At 37.2% G+C, this 18,174-nt stretch overlaps 2 protein-coding genes and 2 pseudogenes across 3 annotated transcripts; 3 read left to right on the top strand and 1 right to left on the bottom strand.

Annotated features, from left to right (window-relative positions):
* Positions 1 to 772: 772 nt before the first annotated feature.
* On the bottom strand, positions 773 to 2,181 carry LOC130505040 (heat stress transcription factor B-1-like; annotated as a pseudogene).
* A 4,534-nt stretch (positions 2,182 to 6,715) lies between these two features.
* LOC130505042 (uncharacterized) lies at positions 6,716 to 10,104 on the top strand. 2 transcript variants are annotated; one of them, XM_056999646.1, is made up of 13 exons: positions 6,716 to 7,081; positions 7,173 to 7,211; positions 7,295 to 7,443; positions 7,590 to 7,665; positions 7,780 to 8,071; positions 8,175 to 8,284; positions 8,363 to 8,410; positions 8,487 to 8,681; positions 8,902 to 9,006; positions 9,115 to 9,251; positions 9,339 to 9,480; positions 9,662 to 9,820; positions 9,892 to 10,104. In XM_056999646.1, exons 1-13 carry the CDS (start codon positions 6,885 to 6,887, stop codon positions 9,914 to 9,916), a joined length of 1,674 nt encoding a protein of 557 aa, XP_056855626.1. In that variant the 5' UTR covers positions 6,716 to 6,884; the 3' UTR covers positions 9,917 to 10,104. The 2 variants fall into 2 exon arrangements, with proteins under 2 accessions (XP_056855626.1, XP_056855627.1); XM_056999647.1 differs by lacking the exon at positions 7,173 to 7,211.
* Positions 10,105 to 11,970: 1,866 nt separating this feature from the next.
* Positions 11,971 to 13,915, top strand: LOC130505039 (uncharacterized). The gene is made up of 4 exons (XM_056999645.1): positions 11,971 to 12,727; positions 12,886 to 13,285; positions 13,369 to 13,450; positions 13,528 to 13,915. Exons 1-4 carry the CDS (start codon positions 12,115 to 12,117, stop codon positions 13,801 to 13,803), a joined length of 1,371 nt encoding a protein of 456 aa, XP_056855625.1. The 5' UTR covers positions 11,971 to 12,114; the 3' UTR covers positions 13,804 to 13,915.
* Positions 13,916 to 16,911: 2,996 nt separating this feature from the next.
* Positions 16,912 to 18,130, top strand: LOC130505041 (mitogen-activated protein kinase kinase kinase 20-like; annotated as a pseudogene).
* Positions 18,131 to 18,174: the final 44 nt, after the last annotated feature.

The following is an 18,174-nucleotide window of genomic DNA, read 5'->3' as shown; positions in this document are numbered from 1 at the left end:
GAGACTCTTGGCGAGACTGAAGCGCGACTTAATTGGGCACTAACGAATTACTTTTCATATATTCCGTCTGGAAAACGTTTATTATGTAGTAAGAAAAATTGGTGAAGGACAAGATTTTAGAATATATATATTCTTACAGAATTTTAGTTTACTATAAACTGGTTGTTGTAGAGCTGGTTGACATATTTTTCTCAGCATCAACTAATTTTATATATAATCTCATAGCATTCTTGTTGGAATTTGAACGTCATGTGTTATGTAAGAGTTTGGTATTTTCTCAATTTACATTTTCTCCGATACAGTCTAGTGTCTTTGTTGTCGACTTTTCTAACAATTTTTATGAGAATACTCCACGGGTTACGTAAAAACACGGAAACTACCTACTAATTGCAAGAGAAGTAGTCAAGTTCTATTCACCGAGAGAAAATAAATAAATAAATGTTTTCTTTGTCAAATCCTTTTCCTCTTTGAAGTTTCAACTTTCAGCATGACATTGGACCAAATCTTTTTTTTGTGCAACTCATTGGACCAAATCTAGGCCATGGTTTTACATTAGCTATGAGTTTTAATAGAGAAAGAAAAATACACACACAATACTAAAATCCGAAACGTCCGTCTTATTTTTTTCAACCGTATATAATACATGAAAATCCATTTGTAACATAAAAATAAAAATCTTCCTTACGGAAAATTATAAAAATCATTAAGACTCTAGCTTTCTTTTTTCTATTTCAACGTCAATGACGTGTCACACGCTTGTTTGAACAGTCTCTTACAAGTCATCCTTTTTGTTTTGTTTAGTTGCAGACTTGCTGCTCTTCCACAACGGCGCGTGAAAGTCCACGTTTTATCTCCGTCATACGGGACCCACCCACCACGAAATTCTTCTCATCCCGGCCCCCTCTTCTTTCTCTCTCCTTTCACCCACACCCCGAACAGTTTCAACCCTTCACCTACCACCCCCTTCTCCTCCTCCACGCCGTCTCCGCCGCAACCTTCCTCCACCGTCGTTCTGGACCTCCCTCCTTTGATCATCTCATCGATCTGCTCCGGTCCCACTTTCATCTGCTCGGTCAAGAACGCTACGAGCTCGTCGCGCTGCCTCTTCGCCGCCGCGAGCTCCGAGCTCAGACTGCTGCTTCTCTCGTTTCAGCTTCTCGTTCTCTCCGGACAGATCGGCCACCATGTTCTCCACCGACCCCGGGTGCTTCGACCCCGGCGACGACGTTGAGCTAGACCCGTGATCGTCTCCCGCCGAGTTCGACTCCGACGGCGAGCCAACGACTGCGCATTTCCCCGCCGCGGCGATCACCGATTTCCGCCGGCGTATCTCCGACAGGAGCTCCTCCTGTCCTCTCCGGAAGTTGTCGTTGGCGAACTCCCACTTGTCCGGTACAGTTTTCCGGAAACCCTACAGTTAAAAGACAAAAACATGTGATCAGCTTCTAGAAGCTTTTTTAATTATCCACCAACTACCAATGAATGATTCATTTTAACCAAAATGATTTAATTGAAACACAACAAATGAAAATGACTTTTGAATCGTAATATTGTTTTGTGTGACTCACGTAAGTGTTGAGCTGACGGATGAAGCTCGAGAAGTTGTTATGTTTGAAGTACTGAGGGAGTAGATCTTTAGCGAACTCAGCTGTTTTCCATACGACGAAAGCTGTCCCATCTTCGTTCCATGAAACGACGTCGTCTGTGATCTGATCATCCACTAGCTGGTACGTTTTGCTTAAAAATGGCGCCGGAACAGTTCTATGCGCCGCCATCACCGTCGTCATCTTCGACGAATTTTTTTAATAAAAACTAAAGAAAACAATAAAAAGATGGACTAAATATAATCTAGACAGAAAGAGAAAGAGAAAAATGAAAAATGGGAGGAAAGATTCAGCAACTAAAGAGCAAGAGAGCAGTGAGAAATTCCCAGTCCCAGCAATAGAAGCCTGAGAGGAAGACACGAGAACGGAGGAGATCAGAGTTTCGTTTGGTTTCTTCCATCTAACGGATTATCTGATGGAGGAGGAAGTTGGAGACTACGACCATACTTCGCCGGAGCAAATCAGTGTGTTAATACAAAAGCTAAACCAAAGTTTTAAGTGTATTTTTCTCTCAAAAAAAAGAAGTTCAAGTGTTTTTTTTTTTCTTCTAAAGTTTTAGCATAGCAACCAAAACTGTTTTTAAGTGTATTTTCTTCGGGAGGGAGGTCAATTATATAACGCATAAAGCTTTATTGATCCTACTGTGGGTCCTACGTATGTAAGAAACAAAAAAAAAAAAAACGGATGCTTGTTCTAGAAATTCTCAGAAACATCTTTATTTTTTTTAATTTTCATCTCTTAATCAAAATTTGTATAAAGTCTTCTTTTGAGTCATGGCTTTCATCATTTGAATTATGTTTTCATCTTCTCTCCCTTGAATAATTTTCCAGGAAATTATGCCATTAATCATATATGATACATGATCTTTTGTATATGTCATATATATGATGACAAAAAACTAATGTCATATGTAATATAATTTATACTGAATTATGCATAATTTAGTCATTGCTAAAAATGTTATCGCCAATTAAAATAAATACGCACACACAAGAGACGAATAGTATATGTATTCTAGAAAATTTAGAAATTAACAGATTGTAAAGTTTTTTCAAATATGACGGGAGACGACATGATATTTTATTTTTTTTAAACGACTTTGTTTATTTGCCTCTGTGTATTATATTTCTTTTTGAATAATTTAATGTGCCACCTAACACAATTTTGGCTTCAATTCACATTTGGGTACCAATCAGCTTCATTTACCTTTTCCTTTCATTTGTGTATCTTTAGACTAAACAATTCGGATAATATATTTTAAAGTCTCTGAGTCGTGATATTTACAAGTTCTTAAAAACCCATCGACATCTACTGTCTTCATTCTTGGATTTATTTCCAGCACCCTTGGCTTTTTATCCGCTTTATCATTGGGTAAATAATATTAATAATATTCTTCATCAACGACGGTAAGTCCTACCTATCGTGACAGAGTTTAAATCATCGACATCTACGTCTCCATTATTCGATTCATTTCCAACACCTTTTTGGCCTTTAATCTTCTATATCTCACACAAAGGTAGAAAACTAGAGATAGTTGCATGCACATGGTTGATTAAAAAAAGTTATATAACTTGCGAAACTAAGACTTGAATAGTTAGAGAAAAATGGCGCACGCTTGCATAACTATATTTAAAAGCTGCTTCTAGACATTCGTATATATACGGGATCAAAAGATGATATTTTTAGTCAAAAAAGGCGATAACAAATTTGTGAAAAAATGTCGATAGTTGCATGCATGCACATCTCCATTTAAATCTCAAAGTAACACATCGCCATTGAAAATTCATAAAGGTATAACTCTATGGTTTAACCCAGCTTACCAAGACAGCTACAAAAATATACGAGGAGACAAGATCATCGATGGATGTAGCTAGGTTTTTTTTTTTTGATGTTTTTTTTTTTGATGTAGCTAGGTTAGTAAAAAAAAAAAAAAGCTAGGTTAGTATTGGATAATTATTGATTTAAAGCCAGTTCTAAGCATGTGTATGAATCCACCAGAGAAAGTATAGTAGTGTATGATCCCTTTGGAGTTTAGCTTATCAATGATTTCCGATTTCAACTAGCATCCACTTTTGTCAAACCATCTTTGAATTTCCAATGTTTTAGCATCTCTTCGTGTGTATGGCCGAAACAAGGTTCATGATTCAGTAGACTAATCTTTGAGAATTTAATTTTGAAGCTCCACTTATATACAAGAAAATCATAGGTTAATGGCGTTTGTTTAACAAACGTGTAGGCAACTTTTTACTTCGTACTGATAGGACTTCAGTTTTTGCTTTCTTTACCCGAGTTGAAATTATTTTAGACTTTTACACTCTTTCACATTCCTACAAAGAATGATTTATAAGCTTCATTTTTATTTAATTAAGTATTTTGTTCAGCCGTGACAATGCTAAAGAACATTTTTTCCACGCAGAAAAGTCGGAAAGAAACAGCTTGATTTTTTTGTAAAATACTATAGTGTCCAGTTTGACGGTAAACATGAAAATTCTTATCATGTATTAAAAATTCTTCATCAAAAATTGACACAAACTTCTGGTGAACATGAAAATTTTAATGACGTAATTTATTTTTGGCTTATTTTTCAAATAACCAAAAAAGGTAATTAGATTTTTAGTGCGAGATTAGAGAGAGATAGGAAAAGAAATAATGAGATAGATGGTATTTTTGGTTAGATAGTATATTTGTGTTTTTTATGGCTATATGGGCAAATTTCTCTTTAATTTTACTCTGCATTATAAATTTTTGGAATTGCAAATTATTGAACCAATAACATACACACACTAATTTTGCAACGGGTAAAAGAATTCTGGAACCACTAAAGTCAACTAGTAGTCTAGATCATTAATGTTAAACAGCTTGTTTGGTAGTTTTCGATAGGCCTGGACAAGGACAGAATAGTACCATAATTTTTGTTATCTGTTATTTGCTTCATAATTCACAGATATTTGATTTTTTTATTTGATTCATTTTGCAAAAATATGGATATTCGGTTTTTTGGATATCTAATTTATTTTTGATAATTACAAATATTAATTGATATTTACGGATATTTCATCCATTTTTTAATACAAGTACATTAAAAAAATTATACTAATTTAATTTTTAAAGTACTTTTTACATGATAAAAATTCTAAGTACAAAATTAATGAAACTGTATGTTTTATAAATTATTTAAGTTAATATTTACTATCATAAAATAAATGTTTTTAGAAACATTGTATTTTTGTATAAAAAATTATATTCATTTTTAATCTAATATTTTATATGTAATTTAAAAAATAAAAATTAATAAATTATATGTTAAAATTCGATATTTAATTGTACATATATATCTATTTGTATAAAAATCAGAACATATCAAATATTTGTATCTAAATTTTTTAGTACTTGTGATTTAGTTTTTTTTTAAATGAATATTAATTTTTATTATTTGATTTGTTTCAGAAATTTACGAATATCTAAATTTTTTATATCGAATTGAAGTTGTGGACCATTGTGTTTGGTACTTCAATGGAAAGTTCGAACTCATTTCTAGGTTGTGGTGACATGAGAGAAAATGACCACTTGGGCGAATCAATTGAAGTCAGAGACGAATGGTTATATAATTGTATAACAGTGAAAGATAATTGAAAATACAGGGATAGTTATTGACACGTATGGAGGCCAAAAAAAATATTGACACGTATGTGGAAACATGGATTTGAAACGCAACCCTATTAATATCCACGAATCTTTTTGATGGAACTTGGAATATGAGTCTGGTTGTCATATAATTGCGTTTGTCGAGAATGTTTGAGTTCCACTACTTCCATCATCACTTTTGAACTGTGCTTTCCCATATTCTCTCATCTTAGCTTTTGAGTCGACAAAAACTGTTCATGACCACATCCATAATGCGATAGCTAATTATTTGATGTTTTCAAAAAGAAAACTTACATGAGTCATCAACAACACTTGAAGAAGAAAGCGTATCAACAAATTCGTTTTTGGTTACAAAATAATTAATATATGCTGAATTAAATTTTGTAGTTAATCAACTATTAAATCTATTATATCTAAGTAGCATTTGTGTCAAGTTAGGCCACCTGAAGTTTTGGCATTCTATTTCTATATGTGTATGGATGGCAAAGAGTTAGTTTTAGATCATGACAGAAATGCTCCATATCCAAAGAACATGCCGCTACTGAATAGCTTTAAACAGTATACGCTAGTCCATCTTAGGCTGCATCTTTAGCATTTCTTTGTGATGTGATATATTCTGCATTCAATAGCGCCCTTTGACAACTCATACGTCCCCCTTGGATCAGTGTTTTGCCTTCATAGAAACATGTATGCCATGTAGTATTGGACACAACGGTTTATGTTGGTACTATTTTGTTCTTGGTTTCCTCTATTTTCAGCCAAACTTCCGCATCTTTCTTTAGCTTGTTCTCGAATTCGGAGAGGACAGGATCCACTTAGGCTTTTGTTCCTGTTTTTCTTTTTTTCTCTATCTCTTATAAAATTCAAGAGATGACAATTTATATTTCGCATGTGCTACTGATGATATAATTTACTTATTTGCTGTTAAAGAATGTTTGCTACCAGAGCAATATAGTTTGATCTGGAAAAAAAACTCTAAACCGACATTTAAACCAACAAAGTGGTCCAGAACAAATGCAATTTGATAAGTTCATCAATGAAATAACTATGTATCACATAGGTTAAACGTCGTACGTTGCCACTAAAACTCACCTCAAATTAAAGTGATCAATCACACGTCCTAAAATCTCTTTGGGCCACCACTGGTTTATTATACTACCACTACTACTACCAATTTGTAGTTTATATACACATATACCAAACATTAATACGTGTATATCGTAATACTTAGAAGAATAAAACACGTTTATTCGTGACATATCTCTTTCAAGTTTCAACAACCGATTAATCAAAACAACAATTTTCTCTCAAGAACTTTAAATCTTTGTTCTTTTTTTTGCAGTTTCCAATTCTCCCCCATTCATATTCATATCATGTGGCTTTCACTCGAGGGGCCCATTTTAAAAGAGAAGCACCGGCCCATTCCAACTTGTTTTTCTTTTTCTACTCCTCTCGACACCTTGTGGATTGTGAAAACAAAAATCTCAAAACCTGTGAAACAGTCAGAAGGTTCCGTGAGCATCGGGCGGTTCAGATTGTTTTCAACTAGTCATCGGAAATAAAACAAAACAGCCAGAGAAAACTTTTTCCCCAATGAGTCTAATTAGGGTTTGTGAGTGAGCTTCAAGGAGGAGGATGTGGCACGAAGCGAGAAGATCGGAGAAGAAGGTGCACGACATGATGGACGCGGCTCGGAAAAGAGCTCAGCGTCGAGCCATCTTCTTAGCTAAACGCCGCGGAGACCCCATCCAATCGATCCAAGCCGTTGGATCCCGCTACAAAATCTTCCGCGATGACGGTCTTTACCAAGCCACCGAGGATCAACAGGGCCTGTAAACAATCATCCCCTTATCTAACCAACTCTCCTTCGATTTTTTATTTATTTATTTTTATTTTATTTCTTATTACGAATTGCTGCATTAGGATACCGTGGAACGGGAAGCAGGATGTTATGATTGATAGGTATTGAAATTAGGTTTAAGCTGTTTGATCGATTTCAATTGAATCGTTTTGTTCATGGTCTCGCTTGTAACAATGGTGTGTAGATTCGATGGGCGAGCTATGCTGGATTTTGTGAGGGAGGCTGGTTCGAGGAGCATAAGGCCACATAAGAAGTCGGAGGAGGAGGAAGAAGTTGAGGAGTTTGTTAATTTTGAGCGTTACCGGGATTTAATTAAGCACCGCCGTAGAGGATGTCGGTACCTTCTTCTTCTACATTCCCTTCATCATATTTGTTTTTTTTTCCAATCATATAATGAAAAGACGATTCAAGGCGAAATCTGAGTAAAAAAAATTGAGATAAAGAGTCAGTTGGGATAAATGCTTCGTACTGTTGAACAGTTTCTGATGGGGAGGGTTTGCTACACGTCAGTCAAGAACTTGAGGCCAAACTTGCTGCTCCCTTCCTTGGAACAAAGTGCGTTTTCAACTTTAATCTTCAAGATTATGATTACGAACAAAAAGCTCGATTCTTTTAATCCTTATTGATCTTCTAGTTAATGTGAACTTCCTTTTTATGTACTTTTGTTAGACCACAACAAGCTCAACCACCTGCAAACAAAGGCACGTATTCACAGGTTGGATTTTCGTATGGTGGAAACGGGAAAGAGGCGTTGTTTGATGCGGAGGAAGATGATGATGACGACGACGACGATGAGGATGAGGAGGATGATTTCGACAGTAATGACAGCGAAGACGAAGGAATGGAAGCAATTGCGAAACAGTTTGGCGTTAAGCGGTATGGATGGCTCGTTTATATGGACAAGAAGGCGAAAGAGGAAGAGAAAAGGCAAAAGGAGCTTATCAAAGGCGATCCTTCAGTTGTAAGTTGCGAGGGCTCATTTTGATTTGTGAAGGTTATACCTTATTTTTTTCTTGCCATCTAACTGATGAACGTGGATGAATCAAAATTTTATGAAAATGTAGAAGAAGCTAAGTCGCAAGGAAAGAAGGAAGGTTTCTAGGATAGAGAGGGATAGAGAAAGAGAAACTTCAAGGAATTTTGGAAGACACATGATGCAGCATGATCCCTACAGGTAGGATAGTACAATATAGAAAAATGGAGAGTTAGTTGTATTTTTTAACTCACTTGAATGGTGTTTTTAATTTCACAGGGAGTCTCGAAGGAGTCCTACTTATGAGGCTTATCCGCGTTCAAGAAGGTTTTCCCTTGCTAACCTGCTATTATGTCATACAAGCTACGGAAAGTTATTGCTTATCTCCTCCTCGTATCCGCAGGTCAAGATCCAGGTCCCGGTCATATTCTCCGTCATACTCAAGGCGGAATGGTCATGGAGACCACTCTGACGAAATTAGCAAGCCAAAAATCGAGTATATAACAGAATTTGGAGGCTCTGGAGACGTGGGAAGTCCAAAGTTTGGAGGATATTCCCCACCGCGTTCACCACCATCTCAAACTGACCTATTCAACCGGTCGGAGCACTCAACCTCTAGTTCTTGCAAAGATACCCACTTGCTCTCCTTTAGTTGGTCGATGAAAACTTTTGTTGTGTAGAATGAATCTAAGATTTGATTATCTGTGACAACAAGGGAGAGATAGAAGCTTGCTTTCTGGAACCCCTTTTATAACTGACTGAGATTTGCTTAGTATAATGCATAGACTAGGAAATTATAATTTTGTATTTCCCTGCAGACCATCATCATCAGGACATATTCTTGAGGCGCTGCATGTTGATCCCGCATCTGGTGTTTCTCTTGAGAAAGACAAGATTGTTAAACTACCTAAACCGTCAGTGAGGTATGGTCATGATTACATGTATCAAGTTTATTTTGGTTGTATATGTCTCATCCTTTAGCTTTTGTAGTAATCAATTTAAACCATACTACGTTTTTTTTATACCTACAGTACTTCCTCAGCACTGGCGAAACTTTCAAAAGCAGGTACCTCTTCTGGAGGATCTTCCAAGCAGACACCGGTGGTGAAGAAAGAAACTCCCCAAGAACGACTGAAGAGAATCATGAACAAACAGCTAACGCAACAGAGTAAGATCTTCTGCTTATGTTATGCTTTTAAGCTTATTCCCATTTGCTACTAGAAACTTAGATGGTGGATGGATCATATGTGTACAGTTAAGAAGGACACTGCAACGGAGACTGCTAAAAAACGAGAACAGGAGAAGCAAAGGCTGGAGAAATTAGCGGAAACAAGCCGGTTGAGTCGGAGTAGACATCGCAGCCGTAGTAGGAGTTATAGTCGATCACCACCACCGAGGTTGTTAATAAAGTTATCATTTTGATTATGAGTGAGGATGACAAGGAAGTCACAGGACTTCTTCGGTTCTTAAAAGCTCTTGATTGGATCTGCTCTCTATCGAAACTTTACCTACACAGATTTCATCATCTCCTTCCAATTTGGTTTTCTTTAACTTGTAAAAAAATGTTTATGTCTGCAGAAGACACAGACGAAGCAGAAGTAGAAGTAGAAGCCGAAGCAGAAGCAGGAGATCCCGCAGGCATGTTTCAAGATCACGGTCTAGGTCCCCGTCAAGGTCATTATCTCGCTCTCCTAAACGCTCGCGCAGACGCTCTTCCTCGTATTCAAGGTCTCCCAGGTAATGTAGCAGATGCAAGCTTTACATGTTTGTACAAAATGACTTATTGAACTTATTTGACTGTTTTGCAGGCGAAGAAGCAGGACAAGGCACTGAGCTAAGAAGGAACTCTTAGTGTTGAAGCCAAAAGACTATGTTGCCTCTTTTCCTATATTTTATATATTTGTTATGTATGTTTCTTCTGATCTTTTTTATCTTTACTGTTTATCCTGAATAAAGTTTGACTGCGACTTTGTGTCATACTATATTTGTTTTGCATCCATGGTAAGAATTAAGCTTTCAGATGGTTTGTTTTGGTAGTTTATAAAATGGTAGAAAGCTTAGTTTAAAAGATAAATTTTGCTATAATTATAACAAATGTTTAGTTCAAAGCTTAATAATATTTTCTTGAACACTGATTGTTTTCTGTCAATCATTTTATATAATTATTATGTAGACGAAAAAATATAAACGTCGTGTTAGTTTAAACATCGCTCTCTGTTTTCCTTCGTTGTGTATTTTTTTCACAAAGGTTTGAAAGCAGAAATATGAAATCCAACGTGGAAATGGAATGTGGTAGGAGATGAGTTGCTATTTTACATGCGACCTTAATACATATATATTTGAAATTGAACATATCCAGATTTTTGTACTTGACTTGAATTTAGTACTTGCTAGTTATTTTAATGGTTGGTTTTAGTTGTTCAGAAAATCAATGCTATTCATAACGTGATAACAGCACAGTCGAAACACATAAAAGATACAAACGTACGTGATATTAGTTGAAAACTCTCTTTCTTCACTCGGCTATACATATGCATAATAGACGTGATTCTATTTTAGTCGGGTCTCTCTCTATATATATTAAGATATTTTTCATAACATATCTGTGATAATAAACAGATAAGAACGATTTGAATGAAGGAGAATAAAAGATCAAACGTTGAATGTGGTAGGAGCGGAGTCGCTATTTGTCACGCGCCAACTATGATACGTGGGGTTTTTTTTTTATAGTTAAGACCCATATTCAGAATTTTTGTAATACAAATTGATGGGTTTGTTTTGTTCGAAAAATCAATGCCACATTAAATAACAACGAGAGACTAGTGTGTTTTGTCGTCTGTGTCTTTGAGCTTGATCATCCCTATGCGTTAAATACACATTAGTAGCATAACGTGATAATGACTCCGGTGTTATTTTACAACCGCTTTCAAATTTCGCAACTTCACGAATAATCAGAGGAATTCAGATCTTTGGAACTATAAGTACTATAAAGCCGAGATGCGAATGCCACGACAAACGAGATTGCTTTATTAAAGGATGTATGTAATTATTAAAACAATGACGAATTAGTATGTTGGTATATAACATTACATGTGAAATGTCTTCAAACGTGGTTAGTTCGAACTGCTAAAACTGTAGTATATAAAACAAACTACTAGTGATGAAAAAAAAAAACTACTAGTTTGGAAACTAATAAACTAGTTAAACATCCACTTTATATTCAAAGAAGAAGATCGACTACCGTAATGTTATTAAACTAGTACTAAATGAAGGGAATAAACTGAAAATTGCGATGCCACACAATTATTTTCTCTACCAATTAGAACTACAAGCAGTATTTCTCTATTGAGTGAGTCTGAGTGGCTACGATCCATCTTTCTAGGTCTGCAGGGAGTTACTCTAAGAAAAATGAGCTAACTGTTAAATAACGTAAAAAAGGTTAGAAAAGAAAAAGCGGGAAGCCTATTAACAGAAACGACAAAAAGTGTCTGAAAATGTATCGAAAGAACAAACAAAAGCGCAGAATGGTCACATGGGAGAGTTGTGGCTCTCTGTGTAACGCTACAGAGGATCAAACGAAGAACAAGATAAAGCTATAACGGCATTTTTTTCCGTCCAAATCTGTTAAAAAGATTAAGAAAGTGTAATTTGCTTAAATAACCCAAAAGAAGTCAATTTCAAAATGATTTTAATGTTAAGAGATTTCTTCTATTTTTTTTTCTTATTATCACCTTTTAATTGTTGAGTATATGATCGGACCGGCCAAGACATTTGCCTTGTCTTAATGCTTACAAAACAAAAACTCTCTCTCTTTCATCTCTCAAAGTTCTCACCTTTTGAGAAACACAAAAGTACATTTTCTCTACCCTTTATTCAGTTTACATCATCACTCTCTCTCTCTCTCTCTCTAAACACACACTTCAAATCTCTCCGGTCAACAAGAAAAAAATGAGTTCAGTTTCTTCATAATAAAGCTTCCACCTTTCTTTAAATCTGAATCTTTTTCTCTCTAATTCTCTTTGCAGAAAAGGATGAGGAAGACATCTCTTTCCTCAAACAGCTTCGGTGGATTCCTAAGCCCCGGAGCAGCTCCTAACTACTCCGACAACAAAGGCTGGAGCTCCGAGAGAGTCCCCCACCACCCTTCCTCCTCCTCCACCGCTTGCTCAACCCCAACAGTCAACAACAACAACGGACCTCGTCGCCACCTCGGCTCCTCTTCCGCTCTAACGACGCCGTTTTACAGCGGCAGAGCCATACCTTCCAAATGGGAAGACGCCGAGCGGTGGATTTGCAGCCCCGTGGCGGCTGGCGTCTGTGCGAACACACCACCATCGGCGAGCTCTCAGTTCTCCGACCAGAGACGGCAGAAGTCCAAAAGCGGTCCCATTGTTCCTCCTCCCACGCTTCTTCCTCCTCATCCTCATCCTCCGACGTATTCTCCGAGGTTGTTGACTATGCGAGCCTTGGAAGCAGCAGCGGCTCCCAGAGGTTTAATGGTTTCTGGCTCCCCGTTTTCGACTGGTGTTTTGGAGGCTGATAGGGTTTTCAGAGGAAGTGTTGGTGGTGGCCATGGACATAGCCGGAGCTGGATTGATTTGATGAGTGAGGAAAGTTCATCACTTTGCTCCAAAACTGACACTGGTTAGCTCTCTCTCTTCTCTTAGATGCAATATGGATCTGAAAGTATAACTCTTTGTATCAAAAGACTCACACTTTTGACAAATACAATCTTGAAAAGACCAAAACTTTGAGCTGATTCTTGTCCAAGATCTAAGCTTTTTTTGTTGAATTTTGTGCAGAGGAGAAAGCAGAGGACAGGAAGGAGACGACGGCGGCGCAGTCTCCGGTGGTTTCAAGAAGGGACATAGCTACTCAGATGAGTCCAGAAGAGATGAGTCCTAGTAATAATAATGACCAGTCTACTCCTCAAGAGCTGCTGCTATCTCCACCGTTGGTTGTTTCTGTGATTGAGCCTCTTCCTCCTCCTCCTCCTTGTAGAGGTGGTGGTGGTGGTGAAGTGAGAGAAGTGAAGATGGATAAAGGAGCAAAGATGATTAAGCGTCCAAAGAGACGAGTTATGTCTTCTAGGATTATAATGAGGAGAGAGCAACCTGAGGTTGAAGAAGAAGACAACTCTGAAGAAGCTTCTGCTTCTTCTTCTTCTTGGGATATCTCTGAACCTGCCATGTCTCTTTCTAAGTAAACCAAACACAGATATTGATTCTTACATCAGTTTCTTCTTGGTCGTGCTATTAATGTTTTTTTCTCTCTATCAATGGCAGGTTGCAGAGAGAGGAAGCAAAGATAGCAGCTTGGGAAAATCTACAGAAGGCCAAAGCAGAAGCTGCCATTAGAAAACTCGAGGTCCCTTCCCTCCTTCTTCTTCTACCCTTTTATATAAATCTCAGCATTATTATTAATACTGAATCCTTCTTTGACAGGTGAAGCTGGAGAAGAAGAAATCAGCATCAATGGATAAGATCTTGAACAAGCTCCAATCAGCAAAGCTAAAAGCACAGGAGATGAGGAGGAGTTCAGTATCAAGTGACCATCAACAACAACAACAAGAACAACAAGAACAACAACAAGTCTCCAGAAACTCAGTGAAGATCACTCATCTTGTCAGAAGACATACTACTTTCATGACACCTTTCATGGCTTGCTTTGCTCCTCGCGTCGATTGCAGCAGAAAGTCTCCTTCTCCTGCTGCTCTCTAGTTTTCCCCATTCTTTTTGGTTTTGTTAAAAGACACAAATTTGAACAAAACAAAAAAAAACATTTGTATACACTGCCAAAAAATTTCTTGTAAAGCTTTTGATCTGTTCCTAATTTTCACTTCTCATCACACAAAGAAACATAACAACTAAACTGATGATGAGGATTCATAAAAACCCTAACACACACTAAATCATCGTTTTTCTTTTTTTGAGATGATATCCGATAAGAAACTTATTCATCTTTATATATTATTATTCATTGTTGACACAAATTCACACACTGACCTTTCAGATCTCTCTCCCTCCCTCTCTTCCTCAATTCACAACACCAATAAACCTTATTTTTAATTCCAAATTGTCTCTACTCTCAATTCAGACGTACGGCTCTAAATTATGGGATTGTTCCGGCGATTAAACGTTCGCCGTCCATCGCTGCTTCGCGGGATTGGTGACACTTGGTAAAACTCAGACATTTGTCTTTTTGTTGTCTGATAAGCCCATCTTGATACTTACAGAATATTTAAGGCCTTTTAACTCATGCGGGATTGGTGACACTTGGGCCTTTCTGTTTCGTTTATACATTTATACATAACAAAGCAAATATTTGTAACCCATTTGGTGCATTTATGTAATACTCATTTCACTGCCCAACTTTATCTCATTTGGGCACTAACTCTATCCTCATGATCATTACTACACCGTTTATGGCACAAATTCAACCTCCTCGTGCTCAATGCCGGTCATGGCCTAGACCTCATAAAGCCCATGCTTTAGGTACCATTTTTTCAGGCATATATGTGATATTTATGCGACTCCTTTCTCTTTTTTTATAATTATTATTATCCGGCTCATAGTAGTACTAGTAGGTGATAAATTATCTATGTGGTGTTTCATATTGTTTCAGGTTCAATTAGCCAGTCTTCAGGCGCAAAAGGTTATACACTCGAATACTTCGTTTAAAAAAAATTATTCAAAATTGGCAGTGTGTCGGCTCTTGACCATGGTGATAGAAGATCCACAAATAACTAAAATTAACTTATATATATATCAAAACAAAACCCGATAAAATATGTACATTTCACTATTAAGGAAATGAAACAAAAAAAAATTAAGAATATGTTTATCAAATGGCTTATATTCAGTGTTTTGCCATATACTATTAAATTGGTTAAGACGAAGAAGAAAATTGATAAAATTTAGTGTATCTAACTATGATAAATGTTCAGTTATCAATAATAAATGAAAAATAAGAACGGGCCTTGTGGTCAAGTGGCAGTGGACGGGCCTGGGACGCTAACACGTTTCAGGTTCGATCCTCCTGCTATGCGAAACTAAGTCACATTGTTCTGTTCACCTAACGCGGATATGGGTCCATGCTTTAGGACCCATTTGAATGCCCAGGAAAAGGATTCCATCCGCGGGCTTGCGACTCCCCCGGGGGTTAGGTCTGGTTCCAATAGTGACCCGGGTTTAACCCTTTTCTTTGTCAAAAAAAAAAAATAAATGAAAAATAGAAGTTGCCATGCAATTGTTATTGTTTAATCATTGAAAAAAGTTATTTTCTTCTCCTTCTCCAGCTTATGAAGCTCTAACTCTTTCACTTCACAACTGAGATTTTCCTCATCTAACTTAAACCAAATCTTTCACACCACATATAGCCTTCTCATTATCCAGAAGCAACACTTTCAAAACCATGCATTGTTCCCTGATCCTATGGTTGTCATATGCCCTCAAGGACTGATTGAAAGCAAAAATGTCAAGCATAACTACAGGGGTGAAGAAGGAGCATAGTATCTCTTGGCGAGAACAAAATAAAGATCTTATTTTCTATTTTATCATCATTGGTGACAATTTAATTGAACAAAAAATGAACAAAATTCAATTGAGGAAATGAATAAATAAAAATATATGAATTAGTGTTCAATCCATCTCATTCCTCATCTAAATTAGAGAATATTTTTTCTTCATAATTTTTTTTTCATTCATAAGAAGTTATGAAGAAGTTATTAGAGGAATAAAGGGGACTTATAAGTTTATAATTTGACAGAAAAACACCATGAATAGAATAAGAGCTGAGGAATAAGAATTTCATCATTATTTTTTTAAAGAGTAGTAGTTACCAACTGAAACTCAAAGTCATTTTTCTATTTTCTTTCTTGAAATCAAATTCACAGTTGTTCTCACCTATGACTTAACTTTGATTTTTCACCTTATTTTTGTTGGCAAGTCATCAGAAAGTTTTGACTACCAGTCACTCGTTAGTGTTAATTGCATTGAATTCTTTTAGAACTTTTGATCACTTAATGTTTGCTAATTATTGTTTATCACATTACTTGGGCTTGTTATCTGTAGGGACATAATAATTCAGTCTTCAATAAATAATAAAATCATGAGGATGCAGATGTTAGTGGTGTGGATGAGTGTTTAACAGTTTTCTTTCTTAAATAAAACAGTTTCAGCTAGAGGAAATTACTCACCACCCCAATCAATATGACCAATTGACCATTATCTAATTTTTAAAAATAATAAATATTCACAGCCATATGAAAAACAGCTCACGTTAGGCAACAAATTAATAAAAACTCTCATCCGATATTTACGCTACTTGAAGAAAACGCAAATCACATGGTAGATCCTGAAACAAACGTGTAGAACAACAAATCTACTCCATGTGTTTTTTTTTTAAAGTACTTCATGTATTTCATTAAAAATATAAATGCATCAAACAAAACAAAGTTAGCATCAATTATTTATTTTTTAATTAAAATCACCAAATGAACATAACTAAATCCAGTTATGGCAAAGAGATGAATACAAAAACTAGAACTCTGTATTTACGTAACAAATTATATGTAAACCATTAGATAAATTATTTTTTATACTATAATTTTGTAAAAAATCGCGTGATGCGCATGGCAAGGAAGAAATATCTTAGAGAAGGCAACAAGAGTAAGTCGTCTTCTTCGTTCTCACCACCCACGTTTTCTTTATTGGCAGCTATTTTATCTCGTGGCCAAGAGCAATTACAAAAACAAACAAATAACAAATACTATACAGTAACAGGCTTATATCACGTGCAACAATTACAGACAATAGTACACTAGTGCTCACAACAAACTTTACATCTTTTTTTTTCTTTTTACAAAAAAATTAATAAATAATCGTAGAGAGTATATATATAGAGACAGAAGAAGAAGTAGAGTTGCAGAAGAAAGTACAGAGAGAAACTAACTGTTTCGTAGACTTTTTGAGTTATACAATTAAATGGAGTGGCTTCGTCGAGAAACAATAGGTCACGGGAGCTTCTCCACCGTCAGTTTAGCCACTACCTCTGGAAGAAGCTCGACACGTTTTCCTCCCTTGATCGCCGTGAAATCCTCCGGAGCAGCCTGCTCCGCCGCGTTACGCAACGAGAGAGACGTTCTCGACGATCTCGGCGACTGTCCGGAGATCGTGCGGTGTTACGGAGAAGGAACGACGGTGGAGAACGGAGAGGAGGTTTACAATCTGTTTCTCGAGTACGCTCCCGGCGGAAACTTGGCGGATAGGATCAAGAAGTCCGGCGAAGGGTTGCCGGAGTTCGAAGTGAGGCGGTTCACAAGGTCGATCGTTAGAGGGTTGCGTCACGTACACGCGAAAGGTTACTCTCACTGCGATGTGAAGCTCGAGAACGTTTTGGTGTTCGGCGACGGCGGCGTGAAGGTTTCCGATTTCGGGTTGGCGAAACGGAGGAGCGGGAACGCCGGTGAGATCAGAGGAACGCCTCTGTATTTGGCGCCGGAGACGGTTAATCGCGGCGAGTTTGAGTCGCCGGGGGATGTTGGCGTTGGGATGGTGTGTAGTTGAGATGTCGAGCGGGGAAACGGCGTGGTGTTCGGAGAAAGGGATCGAGAATGTAATGTCTTTGATGGTTCGTATCGGTTCGGGAGATGTTCCGAAGCTTCCGGTGGAGTTGTCGGGGAAGGGAGAGATTTCGTGAGGAGATGTTTTCGTTAAAGACCCGGCGGAGAGATGGACGGCTCAGATGCTTTTGGATCATCCGTTCTTGGCCGTTGATGATTATAATGAGAGAAGTGATGGTTCAGTGAGATGTGGCGAAGCGGTCGAGGCTTCGGTTTCAGGTTTCACCGAGAGATCCTTTTGATTTTTCCTGATTGGAACTCGGTTCAATCTCCGGTTAACGATGATTCACCGTTCAGTTATTTGGTACGTTCACCGGAGGAGAGAATCAGTGGGTTAGTGTCGAGAAATGTACCTGATTGGTTGGTTTCATGTGATTGGGTCAACGTACGTGAGGTTGAAGGGAGTACACGGTAGTTTAATTAGTGGAGAAGACCAAGTCACATGAATGAAGGAGATTATTATGGGGTT

The sequence above is a fragment of the Raphanus sativus genome, unplaced genomic scaffold, assembly GCF_000801105.2.
Source record: "Raphanus sativus cultivar WK10039 unplaced genomic scaffold, ASM80110v3 Scaffold1965, whole genome shotgun sequence".
Taxonomy (NCBI): domain Eukaryota; kingdom Viridiplantae; phylum Streptophyta; class Magnoliopsida; order Brassicales; family Brassicaceae; genus Raphanus; species Raphanus sativus.
This window is presented reverse-complemented; position numbering and strand designations above follow the sequence as displayed.